Consider the following 24,095-nt stretch of genomic DNA (forward strand, 5'->3'; position numbering starts at 1 on the left):
TGCCCGGGTATGGGAGTTAAACCTGGAATCTTGTGATTCAGAAACCAAAGTACTACCAGTTGAGGCAGCCGACTCTCACCTGCCAGGTGGGAGAGCTGCTGAGAATGTTACCTTTTTTGATAATAGCTGGCTGTGTTATGTGCCAGTGAGATATTTAAGAGGCCAACAGTGGATTTTTTTCTAGGATCAAAGATCCTGGGGGCAGAAATCCTGCCATTCAAGAGCTACCAGTCAATCAGAGACCAAAAGTTCTTCAGTATGATTGGTAAGCATGGTAGCTTCCAGCAATATACCCACCTGAGGTCCAGGTATTGCTTTTCAGGCTCCCACATGATGGCTGCCGCACCCACAACTATTTAAGTACAAGTAGTGGTGGGACGAGGCGTTAATTTCCAACTTAGGGGACTTGATTGACATCAGGATGGGAAGGCTGCCCACGATCTTTCCTGCCTAAAACATTGGAGCAGAGACAAGAATGAGGTAGGGCCATCATCTGACACACTCTTCTCTGAGTAAATGCCCCCTTTGTTTCCAAGCTCACCTTGGACGAGGGCAGAAATTTCCATCACGCTGTGCATATGTATAAACATTCCAGAATCAGGTGATAGTAGTGTAGAGTATCTGCTCTGCACTGACATTTAAATTTTAACAAACTCATAGCCTTTTCAGGCCACTTTCTTCTATGCAGGTCAAGCTGCTAGCTTTGGAAGCAGGTAAGAGTCTTTAGCCCAAAAGGGCCATTTTCTATAACTGCATCACTACCTTAGGTCCTTATTAACAATGAGGTAGTTTTGCCCACCAACTTTATATTTTGCGAAGTAATGGTCATCTCTAACAGAATAACTTATGTACCCACCATCACCACACCACCCGCATTTCCCAACAACCTCCAGCCCCCTACACATTCCCTCAAAACAAGAGGATCAAACTTTAGGTAGGTCAGATATTGTGACTAACAATTTGTAGGCCTGCGGTCCTGCAACCATTTTCCACATGCAGGGAGTCTAGACAAATGAGGCATATGCCTTAGATGATGGCATTCAATGTAACCTAATCCTGTGGTCATGCTGGCAACTTCAATGGAAAGTTTTGGGCTGAGCATCTGCAGTAATTGGGCAAGTTGTAATGTGGGTCAAAGCACATAAAATCATGTTATAACTTAGTGCCATTTAATAAATGTGTTTGTAACCAGATCATACTGCCTTTCCTCCATTAAGCACTTCTGAGTAAGACATGTCTCCTGGTGCCTCTTTGAGTTCACACAGACTGTCTGTGGACACTGGGATGACTAATACAGTACTGTGTATATCTAAACTTGCTGCTTAAAGGATTTAAAAGTATACTACGGGTAACATTTTCTGTCTTCTACCCCATGGGAAAGTGACTGGGTGCTGATCTCTGTTAAATACTTCTTCGATCATACTGGAGCTGAGATTAGTATCATTTACATGCCAATAGATTGTAAATGTCAATTTTTTTTATCATTGTCTCCTGGAGCTTAACTTTGTGAGCAGAAGAAAATGAACTTTAAGTTTCTTCATGAGTGGTATGAATGTGACTTTGATTCACTGACCGGAAATATATGTCTGCAGTTCAGATCTATTTCTGGTGACCAGACCCATTGGTCATTTTGTAGCAGGCTGTCGAATATGTTGAGAGTGCAGGATTAGGCTGGATAGTGTAGAACAGATTTTGAACTGCATTTAGTTAAGTTGTATTGTTAGTTGTTTAGATCAAGATTTTTATGGTAGAATGTAAATGCCTACAAACAAGTCTAGATTATTTATGGTAACATTGTTAACCTTTAACTACAAGCAGGAATTGTGTTAATTCTGAACTGTGTGTGGCACGATGGCTCAGTGGTTAACATTGCTGCCTCACAGCACTAGGGTCCCAGGTTCAATTCCAGCCTCAGGTGACTGTTTGTGTGGAGTTTGCACATTCTCCCTGTGTCTGCGTGGGTTTCCTTCCACAAAGATGTGTAGGGAAGGTGAATTGGCCATGCTAAATTGCCCCTAGTGTTAGGTGCATTAGTCAGAGGGAAATGGGTTGGGTTACTCTTCAGAGGGTTGGTGTAGACTTGTTGGACTGAAGGGCCTATTCCCACACTGTAGGGAATTGTATTTAATCTCTATCAAAATACTCTAATGTAGTTGTACTATCCATGGGATGGATTGTATAATAGAACTATTCTGGCTGTCCGCCATCTACAAGGCACACATCAGGATCCCACTTGCTTATACAGGTGCAGCTCCAAAAACATTCAAGACTCTGAAAATCATTCAGGACAAACCAGCCCACTTAATTGGCATCCCACTCAAGACCTTAAACCTTCACTCCCTCCGCCTCTAACACACAGTGTCAATAGTATGTACTACCTTCAAGATGCATTGTAGCAACTCACGAAGTCTCCTTCAACAGTAGTTTCCAAACTTGGGATCTAGAAGGTCTGAGGAAATAACTGCATGGAACCATCCCCTGCAAGTTCATCTCAGTCGCACATCATCCTGACTTGAAACTATATGACAACTCCTTCAATGTCACTACATCCAAATCCTGGAATTCCCTTCCAGAGGTCACAGTGGGAGTAGCTGGACACCATAAACTGCAGCATTCTGAGAAGTAGGCTCGCTACTGCCATCTCAGGGGTAGTTTGGGAAAAACAGTGAATACTGGCTTAGCCAGTGATATCTACGATGTCCAAATAAAACAAAAAATTCTATTCTGTCTATTTGATTTAAGTGTTCAGTGTAAGCTGTGTGCAGTCCATTAGGCAGACTGAATATGATAAATCATGTTTTAATTTGGAATTAGACAATAGACGAAGAATACATTAGATTGATTTTAAACTTTACAGCATTGTATAAGATTTCATCCATTCATTCATGGGATGTGGCATTGCTGGCTACGATAGTACTTATTGCCCATCCCTGGTTAAGAGTCAACCATATTGCTTTCGCATATAGGTCAGACTGGGTAAAGATTGCAGTCTCCTTGTCTAAAAGAAATTAGTGAATCAGATGGGTTTTTTTGCCCACAAAACTGGTTAGCAAGGTTAGAACACATGGAATACAGGGAGAACTAGCCATTTGGATACAGAACTGGCTCAAAGGTAAAAAAACAGAATGTGATAATGGAGGGTTACTTTTCAGGCTGGAGGCCTGTGACCAGTGGTGTGCCACAAGGATTGATGCTGGATCCACTGCTTTTTGTAATTTATATAAATGGTTTGGATGTGAACATAGGAGCTATGGTTAATCAGTTTGGAGGTGACACCAAAAATGACAGTGCAGTGGACAACTAAGAAGATTATCTCAGACTACAATGGGACATTGATCAGATGGGCCGACGGGCCTAAGAGTGGCAGATGGAGCTTAATTTAGATAAGTGTGAGATGAGCATTTTGGAAAGGCAAATTAGGGCATAATTTATACACTTAATGGTAAGGTCCTGTGGAGTGTTGCTGAACAAAGAGACCTTGGAGTGCAGGTTCATTGTTCCTTGAAAGTAGAGTCGCAGGTAGACAGAATAGTGAAGAAAGCATTTGGTATGCTTTCCTTTATTAGTCAGTGCATTGTGTATAGGAGTTGGGAGGTCATGCTGCTGCTGTACAGGACATTGGTTAGGCCACTGTTGGAATATTACATGCAATTCTGGTCTCCTTCATATTGGAAGGATGTTGTGAAACTTGAAAGGGTTCAGAAAAGATATACAAGGATGTTGCCAGTGTTGGAGGGTTTTGAGCTATAGTAGGATGCTGTATAGGCTGGATGTGTTTTCCCTGGAGCATCGGAGGCTGAGGGGTGACCTTATAGAGGGTTATAAAATCATGAGGGGCATTGATTGAATAAATAGACAAAGTCTTTTCCCTGGGATGAGGGAGTCCAGAACTAGAGGGCATAAGTTTAGGGTGAGAGGGGAAAAATTTAGAAGGGATCTTCAGGGGCAACATTTTCACGCAGAGTGTATGGAATGAGCTGCCAGAGGAAGTGGTGGAGGTTCGTACAATTACAACACTTAAAAGGCACCTGGATGGGTATATGTATAGGAAGGGTGTCGAGGGATGTGGGCCAAGTGCTGGCAAATGGAACTAGATTAATTTAGAATATGTGATCAGCATGGACAACTTGGACCGTAGAGTCTGTTTCCATGCTGTACAGCTGTATGACTCTATGACTAATTATTAGTAGTTTCATGGTCAGCTTGAGACTCTTAATTTCAGATTTTTATTGGATTCAAATTTCTCCATTTGAACTAGGGTTTATGCTGAGTCCAGATAAAAATGCAGATGTAGAATGGAATTATTACGCATTATGCTGGAGGTTCAACATAATGGGCTGAATTGTACTCGCTCTCGAGGTTAGGGTTTGGGGGTGAGTGCAATAAAATGGTGAGGGAAGGCAAGAGGTGGAATGTAAATATCTTGTTGCCTTCATGCCATCTTGCCAATGCAGGTATGGTAGCTTGTATCAACCAGTCCTGATGCCAATTGAATGACTCAAGGTAAATTAGCAGCCCCCTGCTGGCATTCTACCAATGAAGTGGAAAGGGGCTCCCCCTGTCATATGAGGAGATAACCAAGTAAACACTGGCTGCTTCCCAGCAAGGTTGGGCAGGACAGTTTTCTCTCATTCTTTGATGTATGGAGGACCCTCCCTACGGCAATAGCTGGTCTTGCAGCAACATACTCTGTCTTCTATGGCCCTGACCCCAGTTACAGGTTGGCAAACTGACAACCTTCCATGGCAGCCTCTTCTTCTAGATGCCTCCTTGGAAGAATTGGCTCCTGTTTCCAGTGATGCTGTTAGGTCTACTGACTGAGCTGCCAGTTCTCCAATGGACTCAAAATCCCTGGGAGCAAGTGACTAATCTTAATAGTTACAGCACTCCCAATAGTAGCCAGTTTGCTAGCTGCCACTAACAAGGTGTAGCCCTGGGTTGACAGGACACCATAGCTGAACTTGCCTCTGACCTTTGGACCTGTTGACAGGATCCTCACTACATGAATAAAATTGAAATGTCCTATTATTTCACCTTTGCCCAGAATAAGTTATTTTCCCTTCTTTTGTGGTTCAGAAAAGATTTACAAGGATGTTGCCTGAATTGGAGGTTTTGAGCTTTAGGGAGAGGTTAAAATGGCTGGTGTTGTTTTTCCCTGGATCGACATAGAGGTTTCAAAATTCATGAGGGGCATGTTCCAATGTATTTTACAACCAATAAAGTATTGCTTGAAATGCTGTAATTATCATTAGAGTGGAGCTCGTAACTTTGAACAGTCTCACTGCCACCCATCCTTCTTGCTGTTATTACTCTAAGCTGCTAATACCATGTGAGGAAGGATGCTCACAAGTTGTCTTTAGCAGAAGACAATCTTGATGAACAGTAAATAGATTTACTAGATATAATATTACCAGTTATCAACGCGTTATTTATGTGATCATCTGAATTGAGACTTCGGATTCAACTGAAGAGGCAGTACACATTTCCACAAATGAAACATTCTGACATAGCATTGGTAACAACTATAGAAAGGGTTAGTGCTTCTCTTCACTAGATCTTCACAGCTTCATTGCAGTGCTTATCTGGCATTGTCGGTTAACCTCTTCAGGTATTGTCTGTTTTATACAACAGTATTGACTGTGGTAATGTACACAATCTTGAAAGCCTCAGATTTTAAAGTAACAGTAGATATTTATTTTTTCTCTCTCCCTATTTTCCTTCTTATATCATAAATATACTTCCCAAAATCTAATTGAAATTGAACTTTGGGAACTCCCCTTCCCAAAAATTGATTAAAACTTTACTGTGTTTTTGTACCATTTTATTCTATTACTCTGATTTGTAAAGTTTCACTTGGGGTGAATGTAAACCATGAAACTGAGCAGGCAGATTAATGACATCTCGATTTCCTGCTCTGCACATTTTGTGTTTAAGAGAGATGCCTGGATTTTGCAGGGCGCAGTGAAGACTAGAACATGCCTCAATATGTTGGCACATTGGTCCTTCATTGGATCTTGGAGCTTCTCACTGCCCTTTTGTTGCTTATGCATTTTAAATAAAAGCAATGGTTTGTATATGGGTTGGCATGAATAAATTACTTCCTGTAACACTGAGATCAAAAGTTGCCACGCAGGAATTAAATACTTTACAGGCAATTTATTCGTGCATTAATTGCTATTTTGTTAAGGACTTTCGGCTTTGATTAGCATTGCGAGACTTTTGTTTCCAATTTGTTTTCTAACAACTATTTAGTTTCAATCAGCAAGTTCATATATAGGAAACACAAGTGGGCAGGATAACAAACCATTAGGTGCTTTCAGTGATACTTTAGATTTAGAGAAAGAAGTGTGTTTTCTGAGGGGATAAAGAAGGTAGATGCAATTGTAGTTTGTCCATTATCTATTCAGCTATTCTTACAACAATATTTGCATTAACTCAACCAGTTATGCACATTAGAGGAGAGCGGTTGACACCTTCACATCACCTAGTGACTACCACATTGGAATATCATCTAGTGGCGGCAAACATGTTGTGCCACACAAATTACTATTATTGAGGTGATTAAGGTTTCAATTGCATTTTTACATCGCCGGGATCCTTACATGATATCACTAGTAATTTTGATAATCCACGTGCTTTTGGAATAACATGAATTTTTTGCATGTCCTCATGAAGACTAGAGTGAACTAGACAGTGTTTTGAAAGAGGATAAAATGGTTTTGTAATTATGACGTTAGATTTCAAGAAATGCCCACATGAAAAAAAATGCTTTTAATACTTAAATTGTTTAAAATTTCTAAAACTGATCTTATGCAGGAATGAGACTTAGCTGTTTGAAATGTGCACTCAGGCAAGATCAATTTGTATTGCAATAGCATGTATATATTTTATTGAGTATCTATAATTATTGATCATGCTGTTGAGTTCACAGACAAGACAATGAAATTCAACATGTTCTGACAAAGAGGCTGGGGATTAGATGCCATTTTTTGAAAAGTTGACCAGCCATCTCTGAAGATTTGCAACTCCTAGCAAGTATATTTTTACTCCTAAATGTACTGGCGTACTTGCGCTTTAAGAATGATGCATGCTGTTAACACAGAGTTAGTTTGCCAACAAGACTTGGCCCACTGAATGAAAACATCACTTTAATTTACGTTACTGTGACAACTGAACCATTGCTGTATCTTTTATGTAAACCTCCTATTAACATGCTTTTTTTAACCTATTTTCCTCTTTTTCTCTCTCTGTATACTTGCTCTCTCTTATTTTCTGTGTTCACAGCTGCCTGGTTGTGGATTTCTGTTACCACTGTTGCTATTTACTTTCACTATTGCTCTTGCTGGAAAATTGCCCAGATATGTCCTATCCACAAAAAACAGGACAAATCCAAACTTGTCAATTACAGCCCTGTCAATCTCATCTCAATTATCAGCATAGTCATGGAAAGTGTCATCGACTGTGCTATCAAGTGGCACTTAGCAATTACCTGGTCACTGATGCTTAGTTTGTGCTCTACTAGGGCCAGTTGGTCTTGACCTCATTACAAGCTTGGTCTAAACATGAACAGAAGATTAGAATTCAAGATGGGAGATTGACAGCGATTATCCTTGATATCAGGGCAACATTTGAAAGAGCATAGCATCAGATGCTCTGGCAAAATTGGAGTCAATGGGAATTGGGAAGAGCTCTCCATTGGTCAGTCATAATTAGAACTACAGAAGATCGATATAGGGCTCGTCGTTTCAGTCCTGGGATATTGCTGTAGGAATCTCCTATGCGAATCATCTCCAGCTGCTTTATCAATGAACTATTTTCCATCATCAGGTTAGCATCGGTAGAAGACAGAGGATGGTGGTGGAGGGTTGCTTTTTAGACCGGAGACCTGCGACCAGTAGTGTGCCACAAGGATCGGTGCTGCGTCCACTGCGTTTTGTCATTTATATAAATGATTTGGATGTGAACATAGGAGGCATAGTTAGTAAGTTTGCAGATGACAGCAAAATTGGAGGTGTAGTGGACAGTGAAGAAGGTTACTTCAGATTACAACAGGACCTTGGATTTAATTTAGATAAACGTGAGGTGCTACATTTTGGAAAGGCAAATCAGGGCAGGACTTATACACTTAATGGTAAGATCCTAGGGAAGTGTTGCTGAACAAAGACACCTTGGAGTGCAGGTTCACGGTTCCTTGAAAGTGGAGTAGCAGTTAGATAGGATAGTGAAGAAGGTGTTTTATATGCTTTCCTTTATTGGTCAGAACATTGAGAATATGAGTTGGGAGGTCATGTTGTGTCTGTATAGGACATTGGTTCGGCCACTTTTGGAATGTTACGTGCAATTCTGGTCTCCTTTCTATTGGAAGGTTGTTGTGAAACTTGAAAGGGTTCAGAAAAGATTTACAAGGATATTGCCAGGGTTGGAGGATTTGAGCTATAGTGAGATGCTGAATAGTCTGGGACTGTTTTCCCTGGAGCATCAGAGGCTGAGGGATGATCTTATAAAGATTTATAAAATCATGAGGGGCATGGATAGGATAAATAGACAAAGTCTTTTCCCTGGGATGAGGGAGTCCAGAACTAGAGGGCATAGGTTCAGGGTGAGAGGAGAAAGATAGAAGGGACCTCAGATATATCATTTTCACACAGAGGGTGGTGCGTGTGTGGAATGAGCTGCCAGAGGAAGTGGTAGAGGCTGGTACAATTACAGCATTAAAAGGCATCTGGATGAGTATATGAATAGGAAGGGTATAGAGGGATATGGGCCTTCCTGATGAAGACCTCTTGCTGAGAATGTTGATTCTCCTGCTCCTCAGATGCTGCCTGACCTGTTGTACTTTTCCAGCACCAGACTCTCGACTCTGATCTCCAGCATATGCAGTCCTCACTTTCTCCTGGATATGGGCCAAATACTGACAAATGGGATTAGATTAGGTTAGGATATCTGGTCAGCATGGACAAGATAGATCAAAGGGACTGTTTCCGTGCTGTACATCTCTCTGACTCTATGATTAGGGAAATTCTTTGATGATCGTGGAATATTCAGCATCATTCATGGCTCCTCAGATACTGAAATGGTCTGTGTCTATATGCAGAAAGACCTGGACAATATCACAACATCCAAACTTAGGCTGATGAGTAGTGCATTAATGCCACATTAATGCCAAGTTAAGGCCATTTCCAATAAATCCATTCAAGACTTTTAAAATCTGTATTCCCATACTAGTCTTTTTTTTTCTATTTCACTTCTGTGACAACACTTCAAGTATCTCTATCTAGGTACCCTGTACCTCAGATGGTGCTGAGAGGCAATGTTACAAACTTTTCACTGCACTCATTCGAGTGACAATAAAGGCTACACTATTCTCATCTGAGGCAAATCTAACTATCCCCCTTGATTTTCAAAGGCATTATTATTGCTGAACCCCCACTATCAGGATCCAGTATGTTATAATTTTCCAGAAACTGAATTGAAACAGTTATGAAAATACAATGGCTACAATGACAGAACTCCTGATTTACCATAACCTGTCCATCATCTACAAGAGGCACGTTAATAATACTGTCTCACTTGCTTGAATGAATGTGGCTTTGAGGTCAACAACACCCAGGCTTTATCAGCAACCTGTCCACCACCTTAAAGATCCACTTCCTACTACACTACCGATGCACAGTTGCAGCAGTATGCATTATATACAAGATGCACTGCAGCAACCTGCTGAAGCTCCTTTGACAGCACCTTCCAAACTATACTTCTCTCATGTAGAAGGACAAAATCTGCAGACATATGAAGTGCCATTCTCTGCATAGTCCCTTACAACCACCTACTATCCTTATTGAAATTATATAGCCATTTCTTCACTGTCAGTTGGTCAAAATCCAGGAACTCCTTCCAAGCAGTACCCTGGTTACACCAGAAGGACTACAGCATTGAGAAAGATGTCCACCACCAATTTCTGAATGATAATTTGGGGTGGGGAACAAATTCTGACCTTGCCGCTGATGCCCATATCCCATGAAAGAATATAAATAAATAAGAAATATGAAAGATAATCAATCATTGTCATGAAAAGCCCAGGCCTCCAATCTGAAGCCAAAGAAAGCAAATAAATTTGGCAAAGATAGCCATTGCCAGCATGTAGGAGATTACAATCCTTCATTAGGTCTTTTTTTGTGACTTCATATTTTAATGTGTGATTCACTAAGAATCAAATTTCAGAAAAGTTTAGTTGGAATTTTTGAATTGTGCTTGATATTTACAATTGAATCTGATCACTGTTCTGTCCTTGAGCTTCCTAACTCTGTCATTGCCAGAAATAAAGGTGAAGAGTGGAAATTAGATATTGTTTTGGAGTTTAATTTCCCTTAAAAAGATATGACTAGATATTACGAAATGGAGTATATTTTAGGGCTGATATTTAGTCTGTAATAGATTAATATTATTAAACTTGTGTTTAGATCAGAGTGGTGCTGGAAAAGCACAGCAGGTCCAGCAGCATCCGAGGAGCAGGAAAATCTGTGCTTTTCCAGCACCACTCTGATCTAAATTCTGGTTTCCAGCATCTGCAGTTCTCACTTTTGCCTATTATTAAACTTGTAACAGTTTTATAATGCAGGTTTGTATATTATAGATATATGGTGCTGGAAGGGCATAGCAATTCAGGCAGCATCCGACGAGCAGCAAAATCGACGTTTCGGGCAAAAGCCCTTCCCCTCTACCTTATCTCTCCACGCTTCAGGCTCTCTGCCTTTATTCCTGATGAAGGGCTTTTGCCCGAAACGTCGATTTTGCTGCTCGTCGGATGCTGCCTGAATTGCTGTGCTCTTCCAGCACCACTGATCCAGAATCTGGTTTCCAGCATCTGCAGTCATTGTTTTTACCTTGTTGATTTTAACCCTACTGCGAATCCTCTTGCAAGGATGCCTGCCTTGAAGAAGTTTTCCTCCTCTCTCTACAAGAATCTCAGGGAGTCCCTCTCTCACTGCAACTCCCAGGTCATTTCCTCTGCCCTGAAGCTATGCTACTTTCTCCCCACCCCCACCCTCTTCTAGCTTATCTCTCCACGCTTCAGGCTCTCTGCCTTTATTCCTGATGAAGGGCTTTTGCCCGAAACGTCGATTTTGCTGCTTGTCAGATGCTGCCTGAATTGCTGTGCTCTTCCAGCACCACTGATCCAGAATCTGGTTTCCAGCATCTGCAGTCATTGTTTTTACCTCTATTATAGATATATGCAGGCTTATAACCTAAATATCATACCCCACCTGGTGGATTAAAAGCTTAATTCTCTTTAGTCAAAGCATCATGCACCATGATGTCATTTTTATGAAATATGAAAATTATTAGTGGCCTTATTTCATTTTAACTGCTACGTTTCGTGGAGCGGGCACTGTAACATCACACTGAAGATATTAAATGATTTTGTTTCATTTGGAACCATGTCACTGAGCAATAATTTACTGAGCACTGACATTGCCTCTGGAACACAACTGAACTACATGCACATAATATTTTTCAGAGCTGGCCTCACTTTATTATTTATAAAATTAGTTATTAGTACGTGGTGTAAATAAAAGTAAACACAGTGAATGCTAGAGAAACTCGGCTGATCTGTTGGCACCTGTGCAGAGAGAAACAGAGCTAATGTTTCAAGTCTGTCAAAATATTAACTCTGTTTTCTGTCCCCACAGATGCTGCCATACCTGCTGAATTTCTCCAGCAGTTTCTGTTTTTGTTTCAGACTTTCCGCATCTTCAGTCTTTTGCTTTTATTTGCTGGAATAAATAAACTTGGTTAACCATGCATTTGTTGCTTGTGAATTAATTAGGCCACCCCCTACAAATATATCCAGCTGGTTTCCATAAATTGACTCTCACCCAATATGCATTTTTTAGTAATTGGAGGAGCTGACCTCGCAAATCAGAGCATATGCCAGTATTAAGTAAAGTCTTTTTTCAGTCTCACAAGCCAATCTGCAAATGATTAAAATTTGCTTTTAACTTTAATTTTGCTTTCATAATCAACTTTTATATTGCAACACAAGTACGTAAATCAGTGATGAGTTCCCTACTCACTTATTTCCTGTCCAGTCAGTGTTGTATTTGGAATCTCTGCTGCTTCCATGCCAGCATGTAATGAAAATCTCTATGAAACATTCAAGTCTTGTTCATTAGTTCAACTGGATGGGCAAAACTGCCATTTTCCTGTTACACATTGCAAATATACAACTTGCTATTTCCCTTTCAAAGACATGCAATAACCCATTGTCTTGTTTCAGCATTTTCTGTGTTTAGAAAATCACATGACAAGATTCGAAGAATAGTGTTCTTCTGGTGTCCTTACAAACTCTTCACATCACTAGAAGCATAATTAGCTACTCAGTCATCTCATTGCTGCTTGCAGGACTTTTTTACTTACAAAATTATTGCTGGCTCTGCCTATGTAATGGTAGTAACTGCACTTAAAAAATAATAAAATGGTTGTGAAATGTTCCAATCCTGACAAATGTGATAAGATGCTATTTAAATGCTACCTTTCATTTTAATCTTGGCTCTTTCAAAAATTTGCACAAGGTCATTGATAAGTCAAGCAGCTGCCTCATTCCTAGTGAGTAGCAATGAGCAGCATGAAAATGACAAAAGAATGACAGGTTATGGAGAAGAACTTTGTGTCATACATTTGCAGAACAGGTACTAAACTTAAAAAAATCGTTTGGTTGCCTGACTTGAGAAGTTTTCTTCAGATCTGCCACCTTGTGTGTTTGGGGCTAGTTGTTTTTGCGTTCAGATATTGGTAACAATATTCATTTTTGGTAGTTTCTATTCAATTTTCTTCACTTTTTTTGAAGGAGGCCTTGCAGTGTCAGAGAGGACAGCTTACTTTCCTCACTTACTGCAGGATAAGCTTGGATGCGGCATGAGTGAATGTCATGGTGTGTGTCTAAAAATGTTTGCAAGTAAGAATGCGCCACTTACATTGTTGTTGAAGCTTTTCAAATGAGCCTTTCGCTTTTGACCTCAAGCGTGTAAATTGTGCATTATCTGTATTGCTGGTGGTTCATTCTATGTAGTCAAACTATGCTGGTCACTAATATTGTCAGTATAGAATCATACTGAGTGTATTTACAGAAAGCACTTCTATTGCACAGTTTGCCTTGATTCATTAGTGCCCAGTACTCATCAACTATTTGATGAAAAGCTATGGCATTGTCCAAATATCACTTAAGGAACTATCCTGAGATCATTAGCAATAGCGAAAAATATTTTCAGTACCTGCAGCAAAGCACACAAAGGGCAACTTTCTGCTTTTGTACCTCTGACAGCAAATCTTCTTGTCAGGAGCACAAATTACTGTTGTGTGTTTCTTTTTGCACCCGCCTCCTCTTTTTGCCTTGGCGTTTAAAGGAATCTAAGTTCTACCAAAGATGACAAACCTCAAGTGTATCTCCCAGGTGACTATTTTCCATAAACGAGGTCAGAAAGTTAATGGCAACCGTTGTCAGGGTCTCCCCTGATGGCATGGCTTTGGATACAGCACATTAGAAAGGTTGTGAGGCTGATGAACAGATTTCTGATCTGTCAGCTGTGACAAGGCTCTGGTAACAATGAAGAACCTCATCACTTTTACCATCAATCTGTCTGGACTAATATTTAACCCTCAAAATGTCATAAAACCATATAGTTTTGTCGTAATCTTATTCTTTTACACCTTGGCTGCCATGTTTCCTACGTTCCAAGTGAGGTTACACATCAGATATATTACAAATTTAACATTCAATAGTATGAAAAACTAATAGTAATTTATACCAAATTTGTAGCGTTACAGATATTTGTAAACATGAAGTTTGTTTTTCAGTTTTACATGAATCTGTGAAAAAGGTGCTCTTATCTAGAAATTGACCCATAACTTTTGGCTTAAAATTTAGGAATTTTTCACACACCTCATATAAATATTGACTCATATATTTTTAGGGATCAAACTGCCCTGCTCCATCCCCTCATGGCTTCTTGCGTCTAATTTTGATCTCCTTACAGGATTCTGGGTAATCCAAGATGGAGGATGGGAAAAATTTCTGGCTGTAAGAGCTGCTCTTTTTTTTGAGGTATTTTAGACGTTGGAGGTGATTTGCTTGAATTCCAGGAGCAGCAGTTACTGTTTTATATGCTGTTGCATTGTTTTGGAACTTTGGAAAAAAAAGTCAAAACAACAGCAGTTTAAAAGGGAGAAGAGCAGAAGAGCAGCACATGGTGAGGACGGTGCAGGAGAGAGAGAGAGAGAGAGAAAGGGGGAAAGGGGGAAACGGGGAAACGGGGAGACGGGGAGAGGGAGAGAGAGAGAACCTGCACAGTTACTGCCTTTGCTGTTTGAATTCGTGTATCGCTGGTCATCGGAATGCATCTGGGAAAATTAACAAACAGTGAAATTCACAACTAATCTTGGAGGAGCTGTTGGGCGAAGTTCACAGCACAGAATCAGATAAATTAATTGTTGTTTTAAGTCTGTCCAAGAGAAAGGCTGCAGTAGTGAATATAGTGGATTCTTTCTTGATTATATGTGTTCGGAGATAAGTCTCTTGATTAAACTTAAAATATAAGCCATAGCTATTAATTTAACCTGGGGCAGTGTTTGTAGAGGAATAAGACGGTGTTATTTTCTGTAGATTGTGAAGGAGCAAAAATGGCCTTTGCAGTGATATGTACTTCTTGTCAGATGTGGGAGTTTAAAGAGAGTTTAAGGGTTACTGCGGATTATATCTGCCATAAATGCTGTTGGATGCGAATCCTATCTGATCGAGTGGATCGGTTGGAGAGACAGATAGAAGCAATGAGGAATTTGCAACAGCAACAGTATGTGATGGATGGCAGTTATAGGAAGGGGGGAAAGTCTCAGATACAGTCATATAGATGGGTTAACTCCAGGAAGGGTGAGAGAGACAATAGACAATAGACAATAGGTGCAGGAGTAGGCCATTCTGCCCTTCGAGCCTGCATCACCATTCAATACGATCATGGCTGATCATCCTTAATCAGTATCCTGTTCCTGCCTTATCTCCATAACCCTTGATTCCACTATCCTTGAGAGCTCTATCCAACTCTTTCTTAAATGAATCGAGAGACTGGGCCTCCACTGCCCTCTGGGGCAGAGCATTCCACACAGCCACCACTCTCTGGGTGAAGAAATTTCTCCTCATCTCTGTCCTAAATGGTCTACCCCGTATTTTTAAGCTGTGTCCTCTGGTTCGGCACTCACCCATCAGCGGAAACATGTTTCCTGCCTCCAGAGTGTCCAATCCTTTAATAATCTTTTATGTCTCAATCAGATCCCCTCTCAGTCTTCTAAACTCAAGGGTATACGAGCCCAGTCGCTCCAGTCTTTCAGCGTAAGGTAGTCCCGCCATTCCAGGAATTGACCTCGTGAACCTACACTGCACTCCCTCAATAGTTCAATAGGTTGGCACTTAGGGCAGGAGTCGTTTGTGGATATACACATTTCAAACAAGTATGCTGTTTTGGAAAATGTAGGGGGTGATGGATTCTCAGGGGAACGTAGTACGAACAGCCAAGTTTCTGGTATTGAGACTGGCTCTAATGCAACGAGGGGTATGTCGGCTTCCAAGAGATCAATTGTGTTAGGGGATTCTGTAGTCAGAGGTACAGACAGACGTTTCTGTGACCAGCAGAGAAAAAGCAGAATGGTGTGTTGTTTCCCTGGTGCCAGGATCAAGCATGTCTCAGAGAGGGTGCAGAATGTTCTCACGGGGGAGAGGGGCGAGCAGGAGGTCATTGTCCACATTGGAACCAACGACATTGGAAGGGAAAAGATTGAGACTCTGAAGGGAGATTAGAGGGAGTTAGGCAGGAATTTAAAAAGGAGGTCCTCAAGGGGAGTAATATCTGGATTGCTCCCAGTGCTACGAGCTAGTGAGGGCAGGAATAGGAGGATAGAGCAGATGAATGCATGGCTGAGGAGCTGGTGTATGGGAGAAGGATTCACATTTTTGGATCATTGGAATCTCTTTTGGGGTAGAAGTGACCTGTACAAGAAGGACGGATTGCACCTTAATTGGAAGGGGACTAATACACTGGCAGGGGAATTTGCTAGAACGGCTTGGGAGGATTTAAACTAATAAGGTGGGGGTGTGGGACCCAGGGAGATAGTGAGGAAAGAGATCGATCTGAGACAGGTACAGCTGAGAACAGAAGTGAGTCAAACAGTCAGGGCAGGCAGGGACAAGTCGGACTAATAAATTAAACTGCATTTATTTCAATGCAAGGGGCCTAACAGGGAAGGCAGATGAACTCAGGGCATGGTTAGGAACGTGGGACTGGGATATCATAGCAATTGCAGAAACATGGCTCAGGGATGGGCAGGACTGGCAGCTTAATGTTCCAGGATACAAATGCTACAGGAAGGATTGAAAGGGAGGCAAGAGAGGAGGGGGAGTGCCATTTTTGATAAGGGATAGCATTACAGCTGTGCTGAGGGAGGATATTCCCAGAAATACATCCAGGGAAGTTATTTGGGTGGAACTGAGAAATAAGAAAGAGTTGATCACCTTATTGGGATTGTATTATTGACCCCACAATAGTCAGAGGGAAATTGAGAAACAAACTTGTAAGGAGATCTCAGTTATCTGTAAGAATAATAGGGTAGTTATGGTAGGGGATTTTAACTTTCCAAACATCGACTGGGACTGCCATAGTGTTAAAGGTTTAGATAGAGAGGAATTTCTTAAGTGTGTACCAGACAATTTTCTGATTCAGTCTGTGGATGTATCTACTAGAGAAGGTGCAAAACTTGACCTACTCTTGGGAAATAAGGCAGGGCAGGTGACTGAGGTGTCAATGGGGGAGCACTTTGGGGCCAGTGACCATAATTCTATTTGTTTTAAAATAGTGATGGGAAAGGATAGACCAGATCTAAAAGTTGAAGTTCTAAATTGGGGAAAGGCCAATTTTGACGATATTAGGCAAAAACTTTCGAAAGCTGATTGGAGGCAGATGTTCGCAGGTAAAGGGACGGCTGGAAAATGGGAAGCCTTCAGAAATGAGATAACAAGAATCCAGAGAAAGTATATTCCTGTCAGGGTGAAAGGGAAAGCTGGTAGGCATAGGGAATGCTGGATGACTAAAGAAATTGAGGGTTTAGTTAAGAAAAAGAAGGAAGCATATGTCAGGTATAGACAGGATAGATCGAGTGAATCCTTAGAAGAAAGTAGGAGTATACTTAAGAGGGAAATCAGGAGAGTAAAACGGGGACATGAGATAGCTTTGGCAAATAGAATTAAGGAGAATCCAATGGGTTTTTACAAATATATTAAGGACAAAAGGGTAACTAGGGAGAGAATAGGGCCCCTCAAAGATCAGCAAGGCGGCCTTTGTGTGGAGCCACAGAAAATGGGGGAGGTACTAAATGAATATTTTGCATCAGTACTTACTGTGGAAAAGGATATGCAAGATATAGACTGTAGGGAAATAGATGGTGACATCTTGCAAAATGTCCAGATTACAGAGGAGGAAGGGCTGGATGTCTTGAAACGGTTAGAAGTGGAGAAATCCCCAGGATCTGATCAGGTGTACCCGAGAACTCTGTGGGAAGCCAAGTGATTGCTGGGCCTCTTGCTGAGATATTTGTATCATCGATAGTCACAGGTGAGGTGCCGGAAGACTGGAGGTTGGCAAACGTGGTGCCACTGTTTAAGAAGGACGGTAAAGACAAGCCAGGGAACTATAGACCGGTGAGCCTGACCTCGGTGGTGGGCAAGTTGTTGGAGGAAATCCTGAGGGACAAGATGTACATGTATTTGGAAAGGCAAGGACTGATTCGGGATAGTCAACATGGCTTTGTGCGTGGGAAATCATGTCTCACAAACTTGATTGAGTTTTTTGAAGAAGTAACAAAGAAGATTGATGAGGGCAGAGCAGTAGATGTGATTTATATGGACTTCAGTAAGGCGTTTGACAAGGTTCCCCATGGGAGATGATTAGCAAGGTTAGATCTCATGGAATACAGGGAGAACTAGCCATTTAGATACAGAACTGGCTCAAAGGTAAAAGACAGAGGTGGTGGTGGAGAGTTGTTTTTCAGACTGGAGGCCTGTGACCAGTGGAGTGCCACAAGCGTTGGTGCTGGGCCCTCTACTTTTTGTCATTTACATAAATGATTTGGATGCGAGCATAAGAGGTACAGTTAGTAAGTTTGCAGATGACACCAAAATTGGAGGTGTAGTGGACAGCGAAGAGGGTTACCTCAGATTACAACAGGATCTGGACCAAATGGGCCAATGGGCTGAGAAGTGGCAGATGGAGTTTAATTCAGATAAATGTGAGGTGTTGCATTTTGGGAAAGCAAATCTTAGCAGGACTTATACACTTAATGGTAAGGTCCTAGGGAGTGTTGCTGAACAAAGAGACCGAACAAAGAGACCTTGGAGTGCACGTTCATAGCTCCTTGAAAGTGGAGTCGCAGGTAGATAGGATAGTGAAGAAGGCGTTTAGTATGCTTTCCTTTGTTGGTCAGAGTATTGAGTACAGGAGTTGGGAGATCATATTGGGGCTGTACAGGACATTGGTTAGGCCACTGTTGGAATATTGCGTGCAAGTCTGGTCTCCTTCCTATCGGAAAGATGTTGTGAAACTTGAAAGAGTTCAGAAAAGATTTACAAGGATGTTGCCAGGGTTGGAGGATCTGAGCTACAGGGAGAGGCTGAACAGGGTAGGGCTGTTTTCCCTGGAGTGTTGGAGGCTGAGGGCTGACCTTATAGAGGTTTACAAAATTATGAGGGGCATGGATAGGATAAATAGACAAAGTCTTTTCCCTGGGGTGGGGGAGTCCAGAACTAGAGGGCATAGGTTTAGGGTGAGAGGGGAAAGAGATAAAAGAGACCTAAGGGACAACTTTTTCACGCAGAGGGTGGTATGTGTGTGGAATGAGCTGCCAGAAGATGTGGTAGAGGCTGGTACAATTGCAACATTTAAGAGGCATTTGGATGGGTATATGAATAGGAAGGGTTTGGAGGGATATGGGCCAGGTGCTGGCAGGTGGGACTGGATTGGGTTGGGATATCTGGTCAGCATGGACGGGTTGGACCAAAGGGTCTGTTTCCATGCTGTACATCTCTATGACTCTATCACTTGAAAGGTGATGTATTGGCACTGGAGGGGGTGCAGAGGAGGGTTCACTAGGTTGATTCCAGAGTTGAGAGGGTTGTTTTATGAGGACAGACTGAGTGGACTGGGTCATTGAAATTTAGAAGAACGGGTGGAGGTATTGCAGAAACAGGTACAACGCTGAATGGAATAAATGAGATAGAAGCAATGAGATTGTTTCCCTGGCAAGTGAAACTAGAAGTAGGGGGCATAATGAGGGAGAACAGATTTGGGATGGAGTTGAGGAGGAACTTCTGTCCCCAAAGGGTTGTGGTTTTGTGGAATTCCCTGCCTAATGAAGCAGTTGAGGCTACCTCATTAAATAGTTTTAAGGCAAAGATAGATTTTTGAACAGCAAAGGAAGTAAGGGTTGTTATGAACAGCTGGATAAGTGCAGCTCAGTCCACAAAAAGATCAGCCGTGGTCTTATTGAATGGCAGAGCAGGCCCAGTGGGCCAGATGGCCTACTCCTGCTCATGTTTTTTTTATGTTCTTATGTACCACGAGGATCCATTCGTGTATGCATCAAAAAATAGAGATGATGACCAGGAAAGCACGGGTGCCAATCTGCCTGTTTGCTGGAATCTGCTTAAATTGATGCTCTACTAATATTCCCATCATGACAGTCTAAATCACAGGTTTCCCGCAAGGAGGTAAAGCTGCACTCAAACAAACTGCTAATCTTCCCTTGCTGCACTGGTACTAATCGATACAACCTGTCCAAAGTTGAATTGCAGCAGGAATGCCTGCTGATAATCCTCTTTGGTGAGGAGCAAATGCAAGCAATTAGGGGGAGGAAACCTGAGTGATTTTTATATCCTCATGGTTAGAAGGGCAGAGGCAAATTGTATTGCTGATTTGGTTGAGATCTGCTAAGTCCTCAGAGATCCTAATAAATCCAGGATGATCCTGTCTATATTGTTAATGTTACTTTAGGAAATGCCCTTTCCTCAAGGCTACACTTTGTGTCAGAACATTTTCCTTTCTAACCAAGTCTTACTTGTTTGATTAGTGCCTTTTGAAATGCCTTGGCAAATTTTACCATGTTAAAGTGCTATGTAAATGTAAGTTGATGTTTTGTTTTTGGCAGGAAATCCCAGAAAAGTATGTTTAAAATTAATTTAAAATTTTCTTTCTCTTTTGATTAATTACATTCTTTTTGGCCTGTTATGTCTGCATCAGGTCTTCAAGTGAGCGTCATTACTTACTGCAAATCTCCAGCTTTTTCCCTTAACCTTTGCATATTATTTCTAACCAAATAATCATCACCAAACATTCAGTAGTGCATTATAATTATAATATATCGATTTGTTAAAATGTTCAGTGATGTAAGTGATGTAAACTTAATTTTCAGAGAAGACTAAATAAACTTGCTGTATTACCTGATGTCAGAGAAAAGCTAACAATACTCATAAAGCTGTATTTAAATGGAATTAATTATTGTGTTTAAGCTAGTGCATGCTTAAAGAGCGTAAGTAGAAAATGGGATTATAGGTCAAGAACTGGAATCATTGTAACAAAAATTGACAGACACAAATTGAAGTAATGCCAATTGAGAAATTCATCCAGTGGCAGCGCGGGTGGTGCTGGGCGGTGCTGAGGGTGGAGAAAAGTCACTATTCAATGTCAGTAATTCAGTCAAGTAAGAGAAAAAAGCAATGAGCAAAAAATAATGAGAGAGAAAAACAATTTGTTCAAGGCTGTTCTGTTTTCCGGAACTTGAATGTAATAAATGTGGGAATGAATTGCAATTTGCAGAACATTAATATGTTTCCTGATTATGCCATCTTTCGTGCCTTTGGTCTCTCTTCACTTCCCCTTCCATTCCTGAAGATGCATGGCTTGTGTGCAGCCATTAACAAATAACTGTCTCACCTACTAAATGTCTATTCCCCCATGTGAAACCTAAACTGTTAATGTTGGCAGACCTTTTAGCCATGGAGATTATGCAAGATGAGCTGGTGCTTGTCTTCAGTGAATATTCACGTACACTTTTCACATGAGTCAATGGATAGTCTTCTCACTGCACTGCTGTTACCATTGTGATGTAAATTCAGGGTGAAATTCCTGGGAGGGAAGCCAGTTTTGAGGTTATAAAATGTCAATGGTTTAAATTACATACTTAATGTGAGCATCACAGTGGCTCAGTGGTTAGCACAGTGCCTCACAGCGCCGGGGACCTGGGTTTGATTCCATCCTCAGGTAACTGTCTGTGTGGAGTTTGAACATTATCCCTGTGTCTGTGCTCTGGTTTTCTCCCACAATCCAAAGATGTGCAGGTTAGGTGAATTAGTCATGCTAAATTGCCCATAGTGTTCAGAGATGTGTGTGTTAGGTGCATTAGTCAGGGGTAAGTATAGGGGAAGGGGTCTGTGTGGGTTACTCTTCAGAAGGTTGGTGTCGATTTGTTGGACCGAAAGGCCTGTTTTCACACTGTGGGGATTCTATGACTCTTTAAATTCTTGATCCAGTCTTAAATATAAATGAGCTGAAAATGTGTTGCTGGAAAAGCGCAGCAGGTCAGGCAGCATTCAAGGAACAGGAGAATCGACGTTTTGGGCATAAGCCCTTCTTCAGGAAGTCCTTCCTGAAGAAGGGCTTATGCCCGAAACGTCGATTCTCCTGTTCCTTGGATGCTGCCTGACCTGCTGCGCTTTTCCAGCAACACATTTTAAGCTCTGATCTCCAGCATCTGCAGCCCTCACTTTCTCCTTAAATATAAATGACACCTGGCTGAAAGGTAAATACCTGCCCAGTGATTTCAAGATATTTTAATTTCACTTCTCTTATACATGTTTTTGTTCAATACTTTCTCTTTACTAGTTGGGATTTCATTGTTGAATGCATGGATTTGAGGCTTTGACTTGACAACCTACAAAATTGTTTTTCTTCAGTTTATAGACTCCTGAAATCCCTACATAATCCAAGCATAGTGTTTCTTGCCATACTGCAAAGACCCAACACCGTTTCAGATGAAATATTGATTTGATTAAAATTAGTCATTCCCCATTTTATATCTGAATATATTTGACTAAACATGGAAGACCTGTTATCTGGCTAGACTAGATCCTTTTAAGACTATGGCCATTTTTTCTGTATTTGTAAATATTAAACATTTAAGGAAGGAATTGTCAGGACTACTCAGTGATTTGAAAACTAGTGTGATCTGTGGATTATGGGCACTGCTGTTGTTACATGGACCTTTGCCTGAACCCATTTAAATTATCATCTGTCTGCTCCAGTTTAATAACCTTTGCTTTGTTTATAAGTGATGTAAAACCTTGTTTTAGTTACTTGTCATCATATGACCCAACGCCTCATCTATCTCTACTAGAGATTACTGTTCATAAAGTAATAAAACAGGATCATCGGTTATTCGCTGTGCGAACATAGGCAAAGTTTATTGCTTCTACAGATTTCACTTGACTTGGAACTCTCTTAGGGACTGGAAACTTACATTTTGTCTTTAATTTAAATTTTAATCTTTTTAGACAGATGCAAGCAAGAGTGTGAAGGTGTTAATCTGATAGATTCAGGAGGTCTGGCTGATTTACCTGGAAAACCGCTGAGAAGATGGCAGGTACGAATTTTAAAAATAATTCCAATTCTTCTGAGATCAAGAATTTGTTATAATCTGTTGTGGTCTGAAATCCTGAATGTTGCAAAACCCTGTCCCAGCCACCTTTCTCCTCTTTTGGAGATCAGTGACTCTTAATCTATTGTATTTTGAGAATCTACTGTAGACTTTAAACAATCGGCTTCGGGTGCTTTTGTACACACGCCAGATCTGTGCTTTAACTACTTTGCAATGAAAAATTGGTTACCTGGTACTTTCAGGCAGACTGAGCCCCTCTGACAAAAGTGCTTAATGCAGCCAATATGTCAATGTGATGATACTGTCCAAACCTACTGTTAAATTCCAAATGATTCTGTTTGTTGCTGATAGTTTGCTTTGAAGGGGAGGTTGGCTTAGTTTCTTTGATGCTGTTCCAAATCTTCTTGAACTTGGCCTTTAGAAATAAGCCTCATTTTGTGTCAAAGCCTGAACGCTGTCATATGAGAGCAAAGGAGAACCATTTCTGTCTGATTTTATCTTTAAAATTTTATTTATTATGGCTCTTGTCTTGAAGGCTACTTACTGGACACTGGCCATCTTTCTATCCCTGATTGCAAGTACAATTGCTTCATCCAAAGAGGAGAATTGGTTTCCAGTGAATAACCCGCAATCCAGAGAGATACCAGCTCAGGACAAGAAAGTTTCCATCAGTAGGACTTCAATGGAAAGTCAAGAACCTGTGGAGAGTCAACGATCCCTGGAAAGTAAGACTGATGAGAGAAGGGAATTGCCAACTCAATCTGTCTGGCCTACTGTGCATTGTAAGTATGGCAAATTGATCATAAAACAGTAGTGAGGAAACAGTTAGTATTTGAATCAATAGAAGTAGCCTGAAAATATAATCCCTGTGAAGAGACTATACTTGCAGGGCAACAGGGAAAACATAAAAAGTGGAATTAGCTCTAATAGAGAGCTGGAATGGGTATGAGGATCCAACTGGCCTCCCTTTGTGCTGTAACCATTCTGTGATGATTTCACAGTCTGTTTCACTACAAAGAAGGCAGTCAACTTGAAATCAGATGATCATCAACAATACTCTGTAATTACCTGCTGGGTGATGCACAAAAATAGATTTGATTTCTGCCTAACTTTCCTTAATATGTAGAAAACTCTTTCCTTTCACTGCTTGTAGCGTTTCTCTCTTCCAGACAGTTTGGGGTGAATTGGGAGCTGAGCAGCTGAAAAATCATAAGCAGATGTCCCAGCGATAAATAACTGCAGAGGTATAGGTCATTTCCGTTTTTCCATTTCTCTTTGAAATTTTCTTAGATCATAGAATATAGGAGCAGAAATAGGGTATTCAGTCTACTGAGTCTGCTACACCATTCCATCAT

General features: G+C 41.0%; 1 protein-coding gene across 1 annotated transcript in view; it reads left to right on the forward strand.

Moving 5' to 3' along the window:
* artn (artemin) overlaps nt 1–24,095 on the forward strand; it is a 111,690-nt gene that overhangs the window by 82,070 nt on the left and 5,525 nt on the right. The window contains exons 3-4 of the mRNA XM_043700126.2: nt 22,637–22,725; nt 23,276–23,522. Of these exons, the coding sequence (XP_043556061.1) occupies nt 22,637–22,725; nt 23,276–23,522 (336 nt within the window). The remainder of the gene's footprint in view (nt 1–22,636; nt 22,726–23,275; nt 23,523–24,095) is intronic.

The sequence above is a fragment of the Chiloscyllium plagiosum genome, unplaced genomic scaffold (genome assembly GCF_037043375.1).
Source record: "Chiloscyllium plagiosum isolate Xiang-an unplaced genomic scaffold, Cpla_swu_hap1 HiC_scaffold_9, whole genome shotgun sequence".
Lineage (NCBI taxonomy): Eukaryota > Metazoa > Chordata > Chondrichthyes > Orectolobiformes > Hemiscylliidae > Chiloscyllium > Chiloscyllium plagiosum.